General features: G+C 50.1%; 1 protein-coding gene across 15 annotated transcripts in view; it reads right to left on the reverse strand.

Moving 5' to 3' along the window:
- Positions 1–15,084, reverse strand: part of Pfrx (6-phosphofructo-2-kinase/fructose-2,6-biphosphatase) — a 121,239-nt gene that overhangs the window by 66,598 nt on the left and 39,557 nt on the right. For 4 of the 15 annotated variants that reach the window (XR_013309028.1, XM_077639324.1, XM_077639322.1 and 1 more), the window contains exon 1: positions 1,548–2,142. The exons of 10 other annotated variants lie outside the window; for them this stretch is intronic. Coding sequence is in view for 4 of the 5 variants with exons in the window: in XM_077639324.1 (XP_077495450.1) it covers positions 1,548–1,932 (385 nt within the window). In the remaining variant the exon portion in view is untranslated. Of the gene's footprint in view, positions 1–1,547; positions 2,488–15,084 lie in introns of those variants that run through there. One more of the 15 variants, XM_077639325.1, reaches the window with a different exon arrangement.

Here is a 15,084-nt window from a genome sequence, read left to right on the forward strand (position 1 = left end):
ATCCATTAATTTATCTGATAATAACGGAGTAAAATTTTGAAACTAGTTGGATCCCGAGAGCGAAATGCCCAAACTATGGTTTCCGTTTAAATTCTGCGTTCCAGTTATCGCGGGACCGGACTGGGAAAGAGGGGGGGGGGGGGTGCAACCAATCTGCCTGAGTGAAAAATTTGTGCAGGGTCAAGCAGTGTGTCGTCCGCTTTTCAAATAAAGTTTGGGAAATGCTTGGTGTATGCCTCTTACTAAAATTTCTTTAGACAGTCTACATAGTCTATAAACTGGTTATAGACAAATCCTAGAGAATAGTCTATAGGGAATACAAATCCTATAGACAGTCTACAGATTTATGGCCACAACATTTAGTAGATTTTTGTCTATAGAATGTCTATAGACTATGTATAGACAAAAAGAAATATCGACAGGAAGGCAATAGAGCTTATAAGAAGTCCATAGACTCCCTACAGACCATTTTAATAAGGGACAAGTTCGACTACCGGCCTCCATTCCTCCGCTCTCGCCGTGGCGTTTCGACCTGCTACTACCTGCCACAGTTGTCAGGTAGCGTGTAACGCCGACGACGCGGAACACATAAAGAGCATAAGAGCTGCGCCCTAAAAAGAACTCTAGGTCTTTTTGCCCCTCCCACCGCGACGAAGCGAAGGGACACACATAACAGATGTATCAAACTCTCAAGCACGAGCACAGCTCTTTGACCGTAGCAGCTGGGAAACTCGCAGTTGAGGCCCACATGTGTTGATACGGCGGTATGATTGGGACAATACTCCGAGATCAGCACAGTGCCGCGCCACCTGCAGCCTTCAGACGAACTGCTCAGCACCACTCAGCACAGCGACCTAACAGCGAGACAAATGATGCAGGGCGCCACCGATAATTGACAGCTAGGGCTGATAGGCGGCGCCATAGTCTGCTAACCTATAGGCAGCCTACATGTTGCGAGGCGCAACACGTCGGCTCCCTCCTAATCCGCTACGTGGACACATTGACCCAAAGGGATCACGTGACTGCAGATGGCTCATATTCGAGCCGTTTGGCCCAATGTTTATAGATACGCTTGGCCAGTAGAAGGCTCCGTGGTTACGACCGTCGGCTGCCAATAGCACAAGGTCGCAAGATCGAATCCCGGCATCGTTTCGAGGGGCATGGAGGCGAAACGCAAGTGAGGTCCGCGCGCTGTCCGACGTCAGTGCGCGTTAATAAAGCCCGCACAGGTGGCCGAAATTAAACCGCAGCCCTTCATTGCAATGTCCCTCATAGCTCCTGAGTGCAGATTCAAGGCGTTAAACAACATGAACCATACGCGCATGCACAAGACAGCTGAGGCGTGACTTTCCCTTCCGGCATCAGCATTATACCTAGGAAGGGAACCGGAAGAATGTGTCAAGGAAATGTGCTCGGAGATTGAGATGTGCGAGTGTGCGCCATCAAAGGGTAAGTCGACCCACTGACAACTAATGGGCCACGTAACAACAATCGCTGACGCTGTGAAACACCGACCAAAGAGTATGACGCGCGCGCGCGGTAAGTACCTGGGTTCCAGTTCTTTGGCCGCACGTAGACGACGCCGTACTGTCCGGTGTGCACGCACTCGAAGCGACACCGGTGCCGGTAGCTTCCGTGCGGCAACGGCGACGGGCCGGGCCAGTTCTTGCTGTTAGACGCCATGCACACGAGTTGCTCGTGCGATATCTGCGGACTCGCCAGCGGAGAGAGGTTCACCGTGTCGGTGCCCGAACGCGGCGCAGCAGCGGTGAACGCAGAGGCGCAGGCAGGCTCGGACGTCGGCGAGGCGGGCTCCGACGTCGACGCCGCCACTGGCACGCCCGGCGCCAGCTTTCGTTGTTGCTGCTGCTGTTGCTGGCGCTGCTGCTGTTGCTGCTTCTGTTTGAACGGCGGCGGCGGTCCCGACGACATTGCGCCGACGGAAGACGGCCGATGCACGCAACGACGGCAAACCGAACCGAACACCTGACGCGCGCCGCGGGCGCTCGCCCCAGGTTCTGCTGCACACACGGGAGTCGGGCAGAGAGGAGGTCTTCGCCGCTGGGACAGCGGCGCGGACGCGGCGCCCGCACGCAGAGCGCGATCTCTTACACTCAGGCCGGCGCCATTTTGGTGAGAGTGGAGCTCGCCAGCGCCCTCTCGTTTCTGAAACGGCGGTGATGACCAGAGTCGCCACCGCAGGAGGAGCTGGAGGAATGGCGCTGCACGAGTGTATAAACACCTACACCCCGGTATCCACACCACCTCACTGTGGTGTGAACACAGCTAAGGATTCATAACCCAATCAAGCCACCACGCGGTCGCTGTGAAATCCAATGATGATAATGATCATACGGAGTCGCTCCATATCGTCCTGCCATCTCGCGGCCGTAAAATCAAGAGAAAAAACGGGAAAAGATGAAGCAGTGTTACCGCGGTGATCAGCGGGACGTAATGTTTTCTACGCTACTTCCGGCTTTGTCTGCCAAGCAGGACATAAGCGCACCTTCGGGCGCAGAACGGCAACGCAAAATTGCGGTGCGGCCACTACTCCACGAATAGGGGTTGCATTGCGCACTGTTAATACGATACCTCTCTCGCGTTCAGTAACTCGGCTTTATAGCTGATCTCATCTCTACATGACCTGTAACCTCAAAAAAAGAAGAAAAAGCAAAGCTTGCGCGAATTACTGTTAATGGGCGTCTTGTAAGGCTTTCGCACTATATGTGGAAGACTAACTTAAGCAACACAGCTATATCATTTAAGTGGCAATTCGTTCTCATAAGCTTTGAACATCTGGAGGTGGTGGCCTGAGCGACTTTCACGTCGCATGTAATCTGAAGCAGGCGATTCCTTGCAGAAAATAGCAAGAGGTGCAGGGCGAAGAAGTCGAAGTCCGTTCCCTCTCTCCTCAATAACGCTTCAGCGCAAAAGAATAAAAAAAAATGTCAGACCAGAATAAATAAAAATGGCTGACTAAACTGGCAAGCCACAACATAAAGCCAGGGATAAAATAAATAAAATGCTTCAAAGTAATCTGAAAAAATTGGCAAAATTGCAGAAAAGTGAAAACTGAAATTACCAAGATAACTTCGATGCAGTAGCGTAATATATCGTCAGACCACGCGACTTCAGGCCATTTCTCTTCGCACGACCCAATATAGTTAAACGCAAGTAATTATGAAGGAGGAAGAGGTAAACTTTATTAAAGAAGAGGTGTGAATCGCCAAGTGCAAACACCCTTCATTCTTTCCCGCCGTTTTTACCCGGCGCGCAAAGCACCGCCGGCACACGACGGTCCTGCCATCTGGTGCAGACTGAAAGAAACTCCGGAGAGTAGTAGAGAGAAAATAAATGGAGGAGAAAAACCACAGCGAGAAACGAAAACAAAGAGGAGCAAGACGTACGTCACTTCCTTGGTGCACTGCGAGCGTTCACCGACAGATGGCGCCACCGACATTAGACGGCCGCATCGGCTACTGTGCGCAGCGCTCTTGTCGGCTGTTGCCGCTCGTACAGCTCTTACCAGCCCACCGACGCGCGCGGTTTGAATCACTCCAGGCTATTCGTAGTGCTCCCTTATCTTGAACCAATTCATTCATTCATTCGTCAAGAGAGCACGCTGTTGGGGCGAGTAGGGTACTGCGCAAAACAATGGACGAGAAGGGAACAACAGGACAGGCGCAGTGCCGTTCCATTTACTCGACCATGTCTGTTTTGTGTGTTTTCTTTCGCATTCATTCATTCGGTTTGGTTTGGTTTATGGGGGTTTAACGTCCCAAAGCGACTGAGGCTATGAGTGACGCCGTAGTGAAGGGCTCCGGAAATTTCGACCACCTGTGGTTCTTTAACGTGCACTGACATCGCACAGCACACGGGCCTCTAGAATTTTGCCTCCATCGAAATTCAACCGCCGCGGCCGGGATCGAACCCGCGTCTTTCGGGACAGCAGCCGAGCGCCATAACCACTCAGCAACCGCGGCGGCTAAAGAAGGAGCACTGAAATTTTTTTTTTTTTGTGATGGCAAACTGAACTGTGTTCGGTAAATGACGTACGAGTATCTGGGCCTGTGCACGTGTTATACCCCCCCCCCCCCCCCCCCACACGTTATACACAACCACACAAAGTCTCAAATAACCACAGGAAGTATGCTGCATTAATGTAGGAGCAAAGCAAGAAACCGGCGAGTGCTAAAGTCCGAATTTCAAGCGTGTTTTTAAGGCCTTGGTTGCCTTAGCAACAAGATAAGGATTAGTACCGCGAATTTGTGAATAATACTCCGGGATCAAATTCGAACAGACGGAGGAGATTGAATAACTTCCACAACGCGCCATGTAACCAAACCTTGTAGTACATGAATAATTGGGACACTTCGTGTTGAAGCACAATTAAATCAAAATATGCTCTCTTGCACACAGGCCAAAGTTCTCATCAAGCTGACTCAATCAATGACACCTTTGGCACTCTGCAACATTAAGTCGGCGATGAGGAAACGTAAAATTTGACTCGTAAAACGAGAACGCCTCTGTTATAGCATATACCCAAGAGTAAAAGACGCCCCATACCTCACGTCTTAAAATGTAGTAGTGTTCCAATGTACAAAGCGTTGATGAAATGTTTTCCGAAGCTTAATATCCAGTCCTTCATTAAAATGTAAGCAACATCTGGCATCGGTATTGCAAGCGTGGGTGAAATACGTCCAGAAACGAAAAACTAAATTGGAGGAGGAAGGGATATTTTAATTCACACGCGCACATATGGCAACAGCCTCGCAAAACATTGTGCTGCTGAGTGCGATGTTTTAATAATAATAATTGGTTTTTGGGGAAAGGAAATGGCGCAGTATCTGTCTTATATATCGTTGGACACCTGAACCGCGCCGTAGGGGAAGGGATAAAGGAGGGAGTGAAAGAAGAAAGGAAGAAAGAGGTGCCGTAGTGGAGGGCTCCGGAATAATTTCGACCACCTGGGGATCTTTAACGTGCACTGACATCGCACAGCACACGGGCGCCTTAGCGTTTTGCCTCCATAAAAACGCAGCCGCCGCGGTCGGGTTCGAACCCGGGAACTCCGGATCAGTAGTTTTCCCGAAATTAATACAGCGAAGCGGCCATTTCAATTTCGTTTCCAAAATACGCAACGACCGTGTTAACGCCGTCTGTTTAGCCGACCTTCGAACAGACGCGACGAGCGCCCAAAGGACTTGAAACAGCGGCCGGAAGCAGTGTGGCGAACGGTAACAGATGGTGCGCGCAGCCGAGTGGCGAACACGACAGCACTGTTGGGGTGTCAGTTCCATACGCTGTATAGCTGTCCTTTCTTTTATTTTTTTGCATCTATAAGCAGGCGCTAGACTATCACATTTATTGGTATACGCAGGAGCCTTATACACGGGAAAAACGAGTGAAATAAAGACGAAAAAAAAAAAAAACTCAAGCACTGCGATTCCAGTTGTCGCCAAGAAAGGCTGTGATTGAAGAGAGACTTGAGCGCTCTTGTCATCAGGTCATCATCATGTTATCCCAACCTAAACTTTAAACCCCGAAGACTAGAATAACAAACCAAAAAATTAACGCTGCACTGACGAATGTGCAATGATCAAAAAAGGCAACAGAAAAGGAAAATTTCAACAAGCGGCTCTGCGCGCTTCAATATGACTCGTCACGACGCGGTTCGAACGTCATCGCCTGACGCACACGCAATTCGCAGTGCTCCCATTTCGAGTGGAACCCCCCGCGCTCTCTCGCCGCGTCGTGAACGGTCTCCTTTAACTTTTTTTTTCTTTTTTTCTCATGCTTCCAGCTCACATCGGCGACCTCGCATTACGCCGACGCGTCCCATTTCCAACGCGCCACGGACACCGGACTGGGCGGGCGGAGTAAGAATAAGAGAATTCGATGAAATGAGAGGCAACAGGTAAAGGCAGTACACGTGAGCAACGAGACGGCGGGAGGGGGTGAAAATACAAAAGAATAATTACACAAAAAAAAACGGCCGGAGTAGGAGAGGGGGCGCTAAAATCGAGCTCAATGAAACACTATAGGAAGGGGAGGAGGTGGCAGACGTGCTAGCCGAGCGTTCCGCGTTCCGACGCGGTCGCACGGGTGATCCAGATTTTTTTTTTTTTCGCGGCGGCCTTAACGTCTCTACAGCGTCTCGCCAGTGTCGGAAGAAACACAGGCACGCCACGTACTACGCCTTCCGCGCATTGTTTATTTTTCTGGGGTATAACTGCCCTCACCTGCTTCTTACCTCTCTACCTCCGTGACGCCTCTCTGTAAGCCACCAAGACAAGTATATAATACCCCGGTCACACGGGCACTCTAAAGGCACTTTGAACTAATGCTCCTTTACGCTCCCAAACGAGCACTACTTCAAGGGAGTTCGTCCGTGCTACACGGTCGCGGAACGACCTTCGCAAGAAGTCTTTAGCGCCCTCATCGGCGAAAAGCGTTATTAAAATTGCAAACCTCACTGTACATGTAAATACAGAAATGTCGCATTTTTTTAGTAAATTAGTTTTATAACCGTATTATGTTAAAGCAACGCAATTTTAACTGCAATAATGACATGATTTTCCAAGTACAGAGCATAACATCACAGTGCTGGCCACACTGAGCCGTGGCTACCGTGACGCTCGTATATCTGGAACGAGAGTATGGCGTGGTGAGACTGCCACAAAACAAATGATATTATATTTTAAAACACCACTAATTTATGAAGTGAATTTATAAAACGAAAATTGAACGTTTCTTTTCTCAGTTTATTTATGCTGTTAACTCGCTGGGAGAGAGAGTACTCCCTTGAAGCCTCAAAGGACGAACTCGAGCTGCCTTGTTTCGAAGCTCCTTTGAGCTAGGTGTCCTTTGGCGCGTCCGTGTGGCAGCGCGCGTTCGTCCTTAGAGTAATGGAGCATTAGTTCAAAGTACCTTTACAGTGTCCGTGTGACAGGGGTATAAGTCTGGTCTGGTCCTTTCGGGCCTTCCTTTCTGATGCAATCGTTCATGCATTAATTAAGTAAGCACACAACACGTTAGAACCCCACGTGGTCAGAATTAGTCCGGAGCCGTCCACTGCGGCGGCGCCTATATGTCTTTTCCTTCTTTCACTCCCTCCGTCGTCCTTCCCTCCCCCCCTCCCCTGGTCCCCAACAGTGATGCCCAAAGGGCCAAGATACGTCGGAACCAGTATCCCCCCCCCCCCTTCATAGTAACCACCACCATTACCACCAAGGAGAGTGAAAGTTATTGCGCTTTACCTCTCCTAATAACCAATCATTACTATTCTTACATTATCACTATTATCATTACTATTCCTGTTCGAATCAGTTCTTGTATGAAGGGAGGTCCGAAATTTTGTGCAGCACATTTTGCCGCATGATAGTCTTGTCTTGACAAGCTTTTTAGTGATGTTTCTATGTCGTTTCAGAGGTATGATTGCTCCAAGATGATTTTCCAGATAAACGTACTGAGTAGAAATATAAACGAAGGGGGCGAAATGAAGTCATGGCTGCCGGTAATAGGGAATGTAAGAGCGAATCTTGTGAAAAATAAATGTATCACATGAATTGCAGGTAAGCTTAGCGCGAGACAAAGGGACACAGGACGAGCGCTAACTCGCAACTGAAAGTCAGCGCTCGTGGTTAGCTGGGCGTGCGCATTCAGTTCCTCGAGCTCGCAATTCTGCTTCCGTTTCATTCAGTTGCGAGTTAGCGCTCGTCCTGTGTCCCTCTCCCGTCCTCGTCTGTGTCGCGCTAAGCCTACCTGCACATCATGAATCGCCAACTGGCCCAAAACTCCACTTTGCTAAAGTTCATATCCCACGAAGAAATGCATTCACATTAGCGGCGAATATGTCGAGAATTGTTGAATGAATTAGAAGACTCTCTTTTGGTGCAATTCAAATTTGTCGTCCATTTTCTTATCCATCGGAGCCGACGAACTTTCGGGACTCTCCTCACATATGCTATGCCACATTTCTTTGTCGCTCCTCTGCTTTGTCCTTTTTTTTTATTCTATAACGCTACTATCTTTGTTCTTAATTTCTATACCATAATGTTGTGATCTCGGATTAGCTGCTCCCATCTGTCGCATCTACTAACTCCGTGGTTTAAAGCTCCCACTGTTCCTGGACACTATAAACAATGGCTGATGGATAGCCCTACTGATATTATTATTATTATTATTACCACCAGGTGGTGGTCGAAATTTCCGGAGTCTTGGTGGTACATCTTCCGGTAGTAAGTTTCACGTTTTAGCCGTCCCGCTAGGCGGCGCGCGTGCACGCGTTGCCGAGCATGGTGGCAATGCACCCCGCTTCAAAGGGTATTTATTACATTCTGTTTCTCGACACGAGCGGCGCGTTCTTCTTCGCTTTCTTCCTCTAGTAAACCAAGCAGCTCACGCCCGTTACTTCAACGTCTTCCAGGCGGTGGCGGCCCTTGTTTTTATTCTCTCTCAACATCTCTAACAGGTCCCGCACATTTCCGAGCTGTAACGACCAGCAGACGGCTATACATGCTGGAACTTTTATCGCACATTTCCGTAACCTGGGCTATTCAGTGATAAGGAGCGAATGGCTCAGGAGATGCTTTGCCACGATTACCAAGCTCAGCGGGCGAAGGTGGCAGTCACCGAAGGTTTCTCACTGCGAATGGAGCAGACAAATAGCGTCGCGACGCCCCAACAAAGAGGCGTCCTTCTCCGCCTCCTGCGATGCCGGTCAACACGCACTACGAGGCAGGCTCGACATCGCCGTTCGGCGGCCTCGCCGGCCGCTCCGCTGCAGGCGGTGAGCGCCTGAACGCACGCGCGTAATTCTGCCAGATCTTGCTCATGCGTAACAACAGAACTGGCAGCGAAAAACTGTATCCTAGCCGCCGCGGTGGCCCAGTGGTTACGGCGCTCGGCAGCTGACCCGAAGGACGCGGGTTCGATCCCGCCCATGGAGCGGCGGTCGAATTTCGATGGAAGCGCAATTCTATACAGGGCCGTTTGCTGTGCTGTGTCAGTGCACGTTAAAGAGCCCCGCGTGGTCGAAATTTCCGGAGCCCTTCACTACGGCGTCCCTGATAGTCTGAGTCGCTTTGGGAGGTTAAAACCCCCATAAATCATAAACCATAAACAACGTAAGAGTGCATCCTGACAACGGAACGCAAATTAAGCTCCGCGAAAGTTCTCTACAAAGGAAAAAAAAGTAACGGCAACAAAGTCCTTTGCGGCAGTTAAAGGTCAAGTGCTAAGGCTAAGTTTCAGCCGTAAGCACCTGCGCTCAGCTTAAAAAAGCTGAACCTTGCAAGTCACTTCACTGTTGTGCGAAAAGCGAACACTTCAGTTCGTGGCTGCAAGCTTAAACTAACAAAGAAAAAAGCTTTTTCGAGGTTTGCGCGCCCCGACAGCTCCTGGGGGCACCTATATACGCGCTATAATTACCCAAAGAGAAATTGACTAAACATCACACGCTGTTGTCAGTGAGAGCTTTTGTGTTCCTTGAACCCCGAAGATCAGTGTGCCCTGTGTCGTCAACTTCTTCTGTCCTGTGTCTGCTGCGGCGTATAGCCTGCAGTGAGACTCAACTCCTAGGCAACGTTGACCTAAAATCATCCCTCGACGGCGTGGACAAAAAATAGCGATAGAGAAAACATGTTTACAACCATTTCCATTCGTTCCCCTCGAACGACGTCATCGTGACCAAATAAATACGCTTCGAAACCCCAGTGACGCCATGGGTGCGATGTAGGAGGAAGACACCGACCAAGAAGGCACACAAAGGGAACAGGTTTGCTTTTCTTTCTTTTTTCTTCTTTTTCTCACACGCCTAGTCCCCCCTCCTGGACGCAAGAGCGAAACGCGGCCGTCATCATCACGGCCAGGCCGCCGACTGGAACAATGACCGTGCGAACCATTTCGCTTGGGCCGATTCCAAACACAACAGCACCTCGAATGTCTGCGTGTCCCTTCCCCACCCGGCAGTCACGGGGAGGGACGCCGAGGAATCGAACTCACAGCTCGTGTATACCCAGAACCGTCACGTAGCGGCGACGATCTACGCACGACGGAGTCCTTGGAACGCTTCCCAATCTCCGTACCCGCCATCGACCAGAACAGAACACGCACGCATCGTCTCACAGAGACATCGGCGTCCGTACAGCGACGACGTCACGGGTCAGCGAGCTTTAGAGATGATGTTGGCACACCTCGTCGCCGGTTCCTGGGACTCTCGCGACCTTTTCTATATTTTCGTTCGATTCCGTTCCATATCTTCTCTTTTCCCCGCTGCCATTCGACTGAATTCGCCGACACAAGAAAAGCGGGGAACACCTGCAGCCTGAGAGGTCGAACTTTGTTGCTAAAGAGGGGATTCACCTACCTCACAGCACACAGCATTGGCGTAGTGCTAGCGTAGCTGGGTGCGCTGGAGTTGTATAGTACAAGCGGCTACAGTGTGGGGCATGTTCAGAGCGGGCGACAAGATGATCGATCCTACTATTAAGTCATTTAAGTGGGCTAGTTGGCACTGGCTTCCTCAATTCATGATTGCTGGCTAATCAAAAAACGCAAAGATGGCATAATAAGAGGCAGCTATACTGCTACTGCTGTCCACCCTCATGGGAGGCCGCTCTGCGAGCTGCTCGACCAGCTGGCCAAACATGGCTATAGTCGGATACCACTCAGGAACGCAGTGGCTTTTCCTCGTCAAAGGACCTCCCTTCCAGCCAATGGCGTCGGCCGATTCTCATGACTCTGCTAGCGTGACAATATAGGTAGCGGCGCAGCAATGGAGAGCGGGGTCTATTCCCAACCATATATAGGGGAAGGACTATCCCCTTTCATCTACCGCTCCCTGCTTTGTCACGCTAGCAGGGTCGTGAGAATCGGCCGACGCCATTGGCTGGAAGGGGGTCCTTTGACGGCGAAAATCCGCTGCGTTCTTGAGTTGTATCCGATTACATGCAGTAGACAAGAGATCGCTGTGAAGCACAGGCCCGTGGACTCTTGGACAAGCAGGAGCCCATCCTTTATGGCCTTTTGTTCTTTTCTTCAAATAAAGTTGCTCCTCCTCCTCCTCATTTAGTGATCGCTATCATTTCACGTTATCACTTCATCAACCCTTCTAACCCTGCCCTTAGCCAGCACAGGTCAGATCTGTCATCACATTCTGCTTGAAGACTTCCTCCTGCCCACGTTCTGCATTCATCTGCTCTTGCTGGTCTGTATCTTCGTGACTTCATCATTTCAAATAGCAGACTCAACTGTTATGTGCAGTCAATATTTTTCCAATTTCTGGAGCCTTCTCGTTTTTTTTTTCTAATTACTTCAAACCATTCGGGCATTTAGTCGGACTTATAGGCTTTACAACCCAACGTGAACCAGGCTAAGAGAGCCGGTGACAATTAGTATACTGCTTTAACTTTGTCTATATATGTGCATAAAAGCTCTACCTTTCAATAATTTCATTTGGCAGTCCCGACAAAACATCGGAGTATCCACCCTCAGGTGGTAATGTGTCGTGTCAGAAGAGGCCAGCAACAACAACGTCTTGCTGGTTTCTTGCAGCAATCAAGGTCACGCAAATGCACACCGCCGAGATATACCTCAACACACTGACTGCCGCGCTAAGTGGCACAGCATTTTCGAAAATTTCAAGACCGGCAAAAGAAAAAGAACGCCATCAATATGTGCCTTAAGGGCTACCAACAACTCCGGATTCGTTCGGAAGCCACATCATGTGCACCTGCGGATCCGAAACCGCGGCACAAGCTCGAAAACAACGCCGCCGCCGAAGCAAAGAAAAATAGACCAACAGATGGAAAACCGAAGATCCCGTAAGCTCCGCTATGCACACCGCTCGTGGTGCCAACTGCCCGCCCGCCACCTGTTTTCGCAACGCTGGCGGTGTACGAACACAACGATAGGCAGAAGGCGAAAAGAAACAAAAGGTGGGAAAAAAGAAAGAAAGAGACGGGTGACGGCAAGGGCAGCGCGAAGACATGCAGAGCACACGCCGTTCGTCGTCCGCATCACGTGGGGGCGGGAAAATCCGCGACCAGTGCGCGCCCACGGCACAACGCACCAGGAACGAGGATGAGTGGGGGAGGAGGGGGAGGGGCGGTGAGGAAAACAACACGGAGGAGACCGACGACTGCTACAGCCAGCCACACACGGCTTCGCTCTCGGCAGCTTGTTAAAGGCCCTCGCAAGTATAAACAACAAGCAAGCGAAAATAAAGGCTCCACGTTCGTCCATGCAGTTTCACACCTCTATCCCACCCGAGAAAGTGTGAGAACACCTTCCCGCCTCAGACTTGGTACCCGCGCTTCGAATAGCACGGACGCGCCACCTGGCGCAGTACTCTACAGAGGTGCTTGGGGTACGCGTACGCTCAATTTCTGTCGTTTTTTTCTCTCCACAGTTGGCTGACGCTCAGATAAGTGACTCCATTGATGGAAGGGACCTACAGCGCCCGCTGGAGACCGAGCTAAAAAAATCTCTCTGCACGTGACGATGCCCATCAGAGCGCCTCGACCAGATAAGAGCCGCAAGACTGGTTGGTTGGTTGGCCTCAAATAAAGGTGGCACATACCCACTACGGGGCAGTGGTCAAGACGCAGGCAGTTAATTGCTGGAAACAGGAGCGTTTTGAAGGGGAAAAGCAGTAGTGATCGGATATCGGCCGACAGATTGGACGACGCCAGGACCGGCGTCCTGTTAACTGGGAGATCGAAGACGGGACGATGGCTTTATGTACAAATTCGTATACAACGCATGCAATGTTTCAATTTCCCACTGACTGAGAGCCGGAAGAGAGGAAAAAAAAAACTCAGAATGGGAGAGTCTGCGTTTCTTGAACGAAATTCTGCACAGCAGAGCGCAGACTCCGCAAGACTGGCCACTATATGATGATGATAATGATGGCCTCTGGCCACTATATACCACTCTGAACTACGGCACTTTCTCTCTTCTGTCTTCTTTGTCTTTTTTTCTTCTTTCACTCCCCCCTTCCTCCCTTTTTTGCGCGGTTCGGGTGCCCACCGAGATGCGAGACAATTACTGCGCCATTTCCTTTCCTCAAAAACCAATTTTCAGTTTTTTCCTGGGCCGTGACGACAGTCTGCGAGCGCAAGATGCGCCGACGCCATCCACAAGAACGATTAGGGTCACCCGTGCTCCTCGTCATTATCATCACCAGTCTAATTACGTGCACGGCAGTACAAAGGCCTCTCTCACATCCCACCAATTAACCCTGTCCCGTGCCTGCTGCGGCGACCAAACAGCCGCATATCAAGAATAGGAGATGAGCATGAGCAGGATATGTAATGCCAGGATACATCATTAACTCGAGTTACGATAAAAGGAACCCGCCACGCGACCTAAATTAATCCGGAGCCCTCCACTATACGGCGTCCGTCACAGCTCGATGTGTCGCTTCGGGATGTTAAATCCCACGTACCACCACATTAATTAGAGTTCGTTTCCTAATCCAGTCTGCTCCCTTGCTGCCTCATTCTTTACTCCCATCACTCGGGGCCAAAAATAAGGCGGCGCAAAAAAACCTCTGGGCTTTCACCTTCCCCTCCCTTACAAAAATTTCTTTAGACAGTCTATAGACTGTCCAGACAGTTCTGTCTATAATGTCCATAGGCTTTCTATAGACAAACCGTAGAGAATTAAATAGTTTTTAGGCGCAAAAAAGGCCAAGACACATAAGGTAGGTGACAGGACTGGCGCTTCGTCCTGTCACCTACCCTATATGTCTTGTCCTTTTTTGCGCCTAAAAACTATTTAATTATGAACCAAAACCAACTAGCCCAGCAGCAAGTGCTCTTAAACCGTAGAGAACCGTCTATAGGCAATACAAATCCCATCGCCAGTCTATAGACAATCTATAGATTTATGGCCCTACACTTTTAGTACACTTTTGTCTATAGACAGTCTATAGACTATAGGAATAGTCCAAAAGAAATCCCTATAGGAAGGCAATAGAGTCTATGAGAAGTCTATAGACTATAACTATTTTTGTAAGGGCTGTCCGGCAAAACCGACAGCGAAAGCAGAGTGAAAGACATCGACAGCACTGCACAATATAACGACCAGGCCCCTCAGGAAGACACAAGAGCAACCTGCACGATGCTCTCGCAAACAAGCGCGCGCCACGCGACCAGTCGGGAAATGAAGCCAAGCGGCAAGGTTGGATGAAGACGCGACGCTCAGTGCACCGGGGACGCAGTCGGGCATCTCCCCAGTCGCCCGCAGGCATTGGCGCCAAGGCCGACCTCACGAGGGCGTTCGAGTGACGGACGACACGGGCGCCATTCTGTAGCGCAGCTTCAGCGGTGCAAGCAGAGACATACATGAGCCCTTCCGCCGTGCACTATGCGGAATGGAGGCCACAGAGACGTCGGCGCATACTCCCTCGTGACGACAACCAAGATGCCGCTACAATTCAACTGCCACGCAGTTGAACGGTGATGTTCCTATAGGCTGACAACTTCGGCGGGGATATATGGGATGACCGAAACGGAGGGGGCGGAAGGAAGGATACCCGAAAGAGTAGTACGGAGTCATTGAGCTGAGAAGAGAAAATTCACAGGGACACCTTATCACATTATGCGCTGGCAACGCGACAGCGTTATATATGTTGCGTTTCCAGACCCCTACACGTCTGTCTGCACCGAACGGACAACTCTCGGTGGTTATAGATCGCAAGATGTATCGCAATGAAGATACATCGAAATTTATAGTTATTTTCGGTCAGGTAACGTAACTTCCATCCAGCCAATCAATGAATGTTAAAGATCAATGACATATTTTTTTCCCCCGATGAGGTTTCTAACCCTCCCGAAGTGTCTAGTGCGCAGTGCAACTAAATAAACATAGCGGGCTGAGCGACTCCTTAAGCATGGATCCTGCTCTCTCTGGTAAACGGCAACGGCTATATCCATGGCATTCGCCCGCGTGGGCCCTAGGCCATTCGACATACAGTTAGAGACTTTTTAACCATATACTGATGCATAGCATCGCTGGGAGTATTCACGTGATGTCGCAGGCGCCATTTTGTAGTGCAGCGTGTAGCTTCAGCGGCAC

Source organism: Amblyomma americanum, chromosome 10 (genome assembly GCF_052857255.1).
Source record: "Amblyomma americanum isolate KBUSLIRL-KWMA chromosome 10, ASM5285725v1, whole genome shotgun sequence".
In the NCBI taxonomy this organism is placed as follows: domain Eukaryota; kingdom Metazoa; phylum Arthropoda; class Arachnida; order Ixodida; family Ixodidae; genus Amblyomma; species Amblyomma americanum.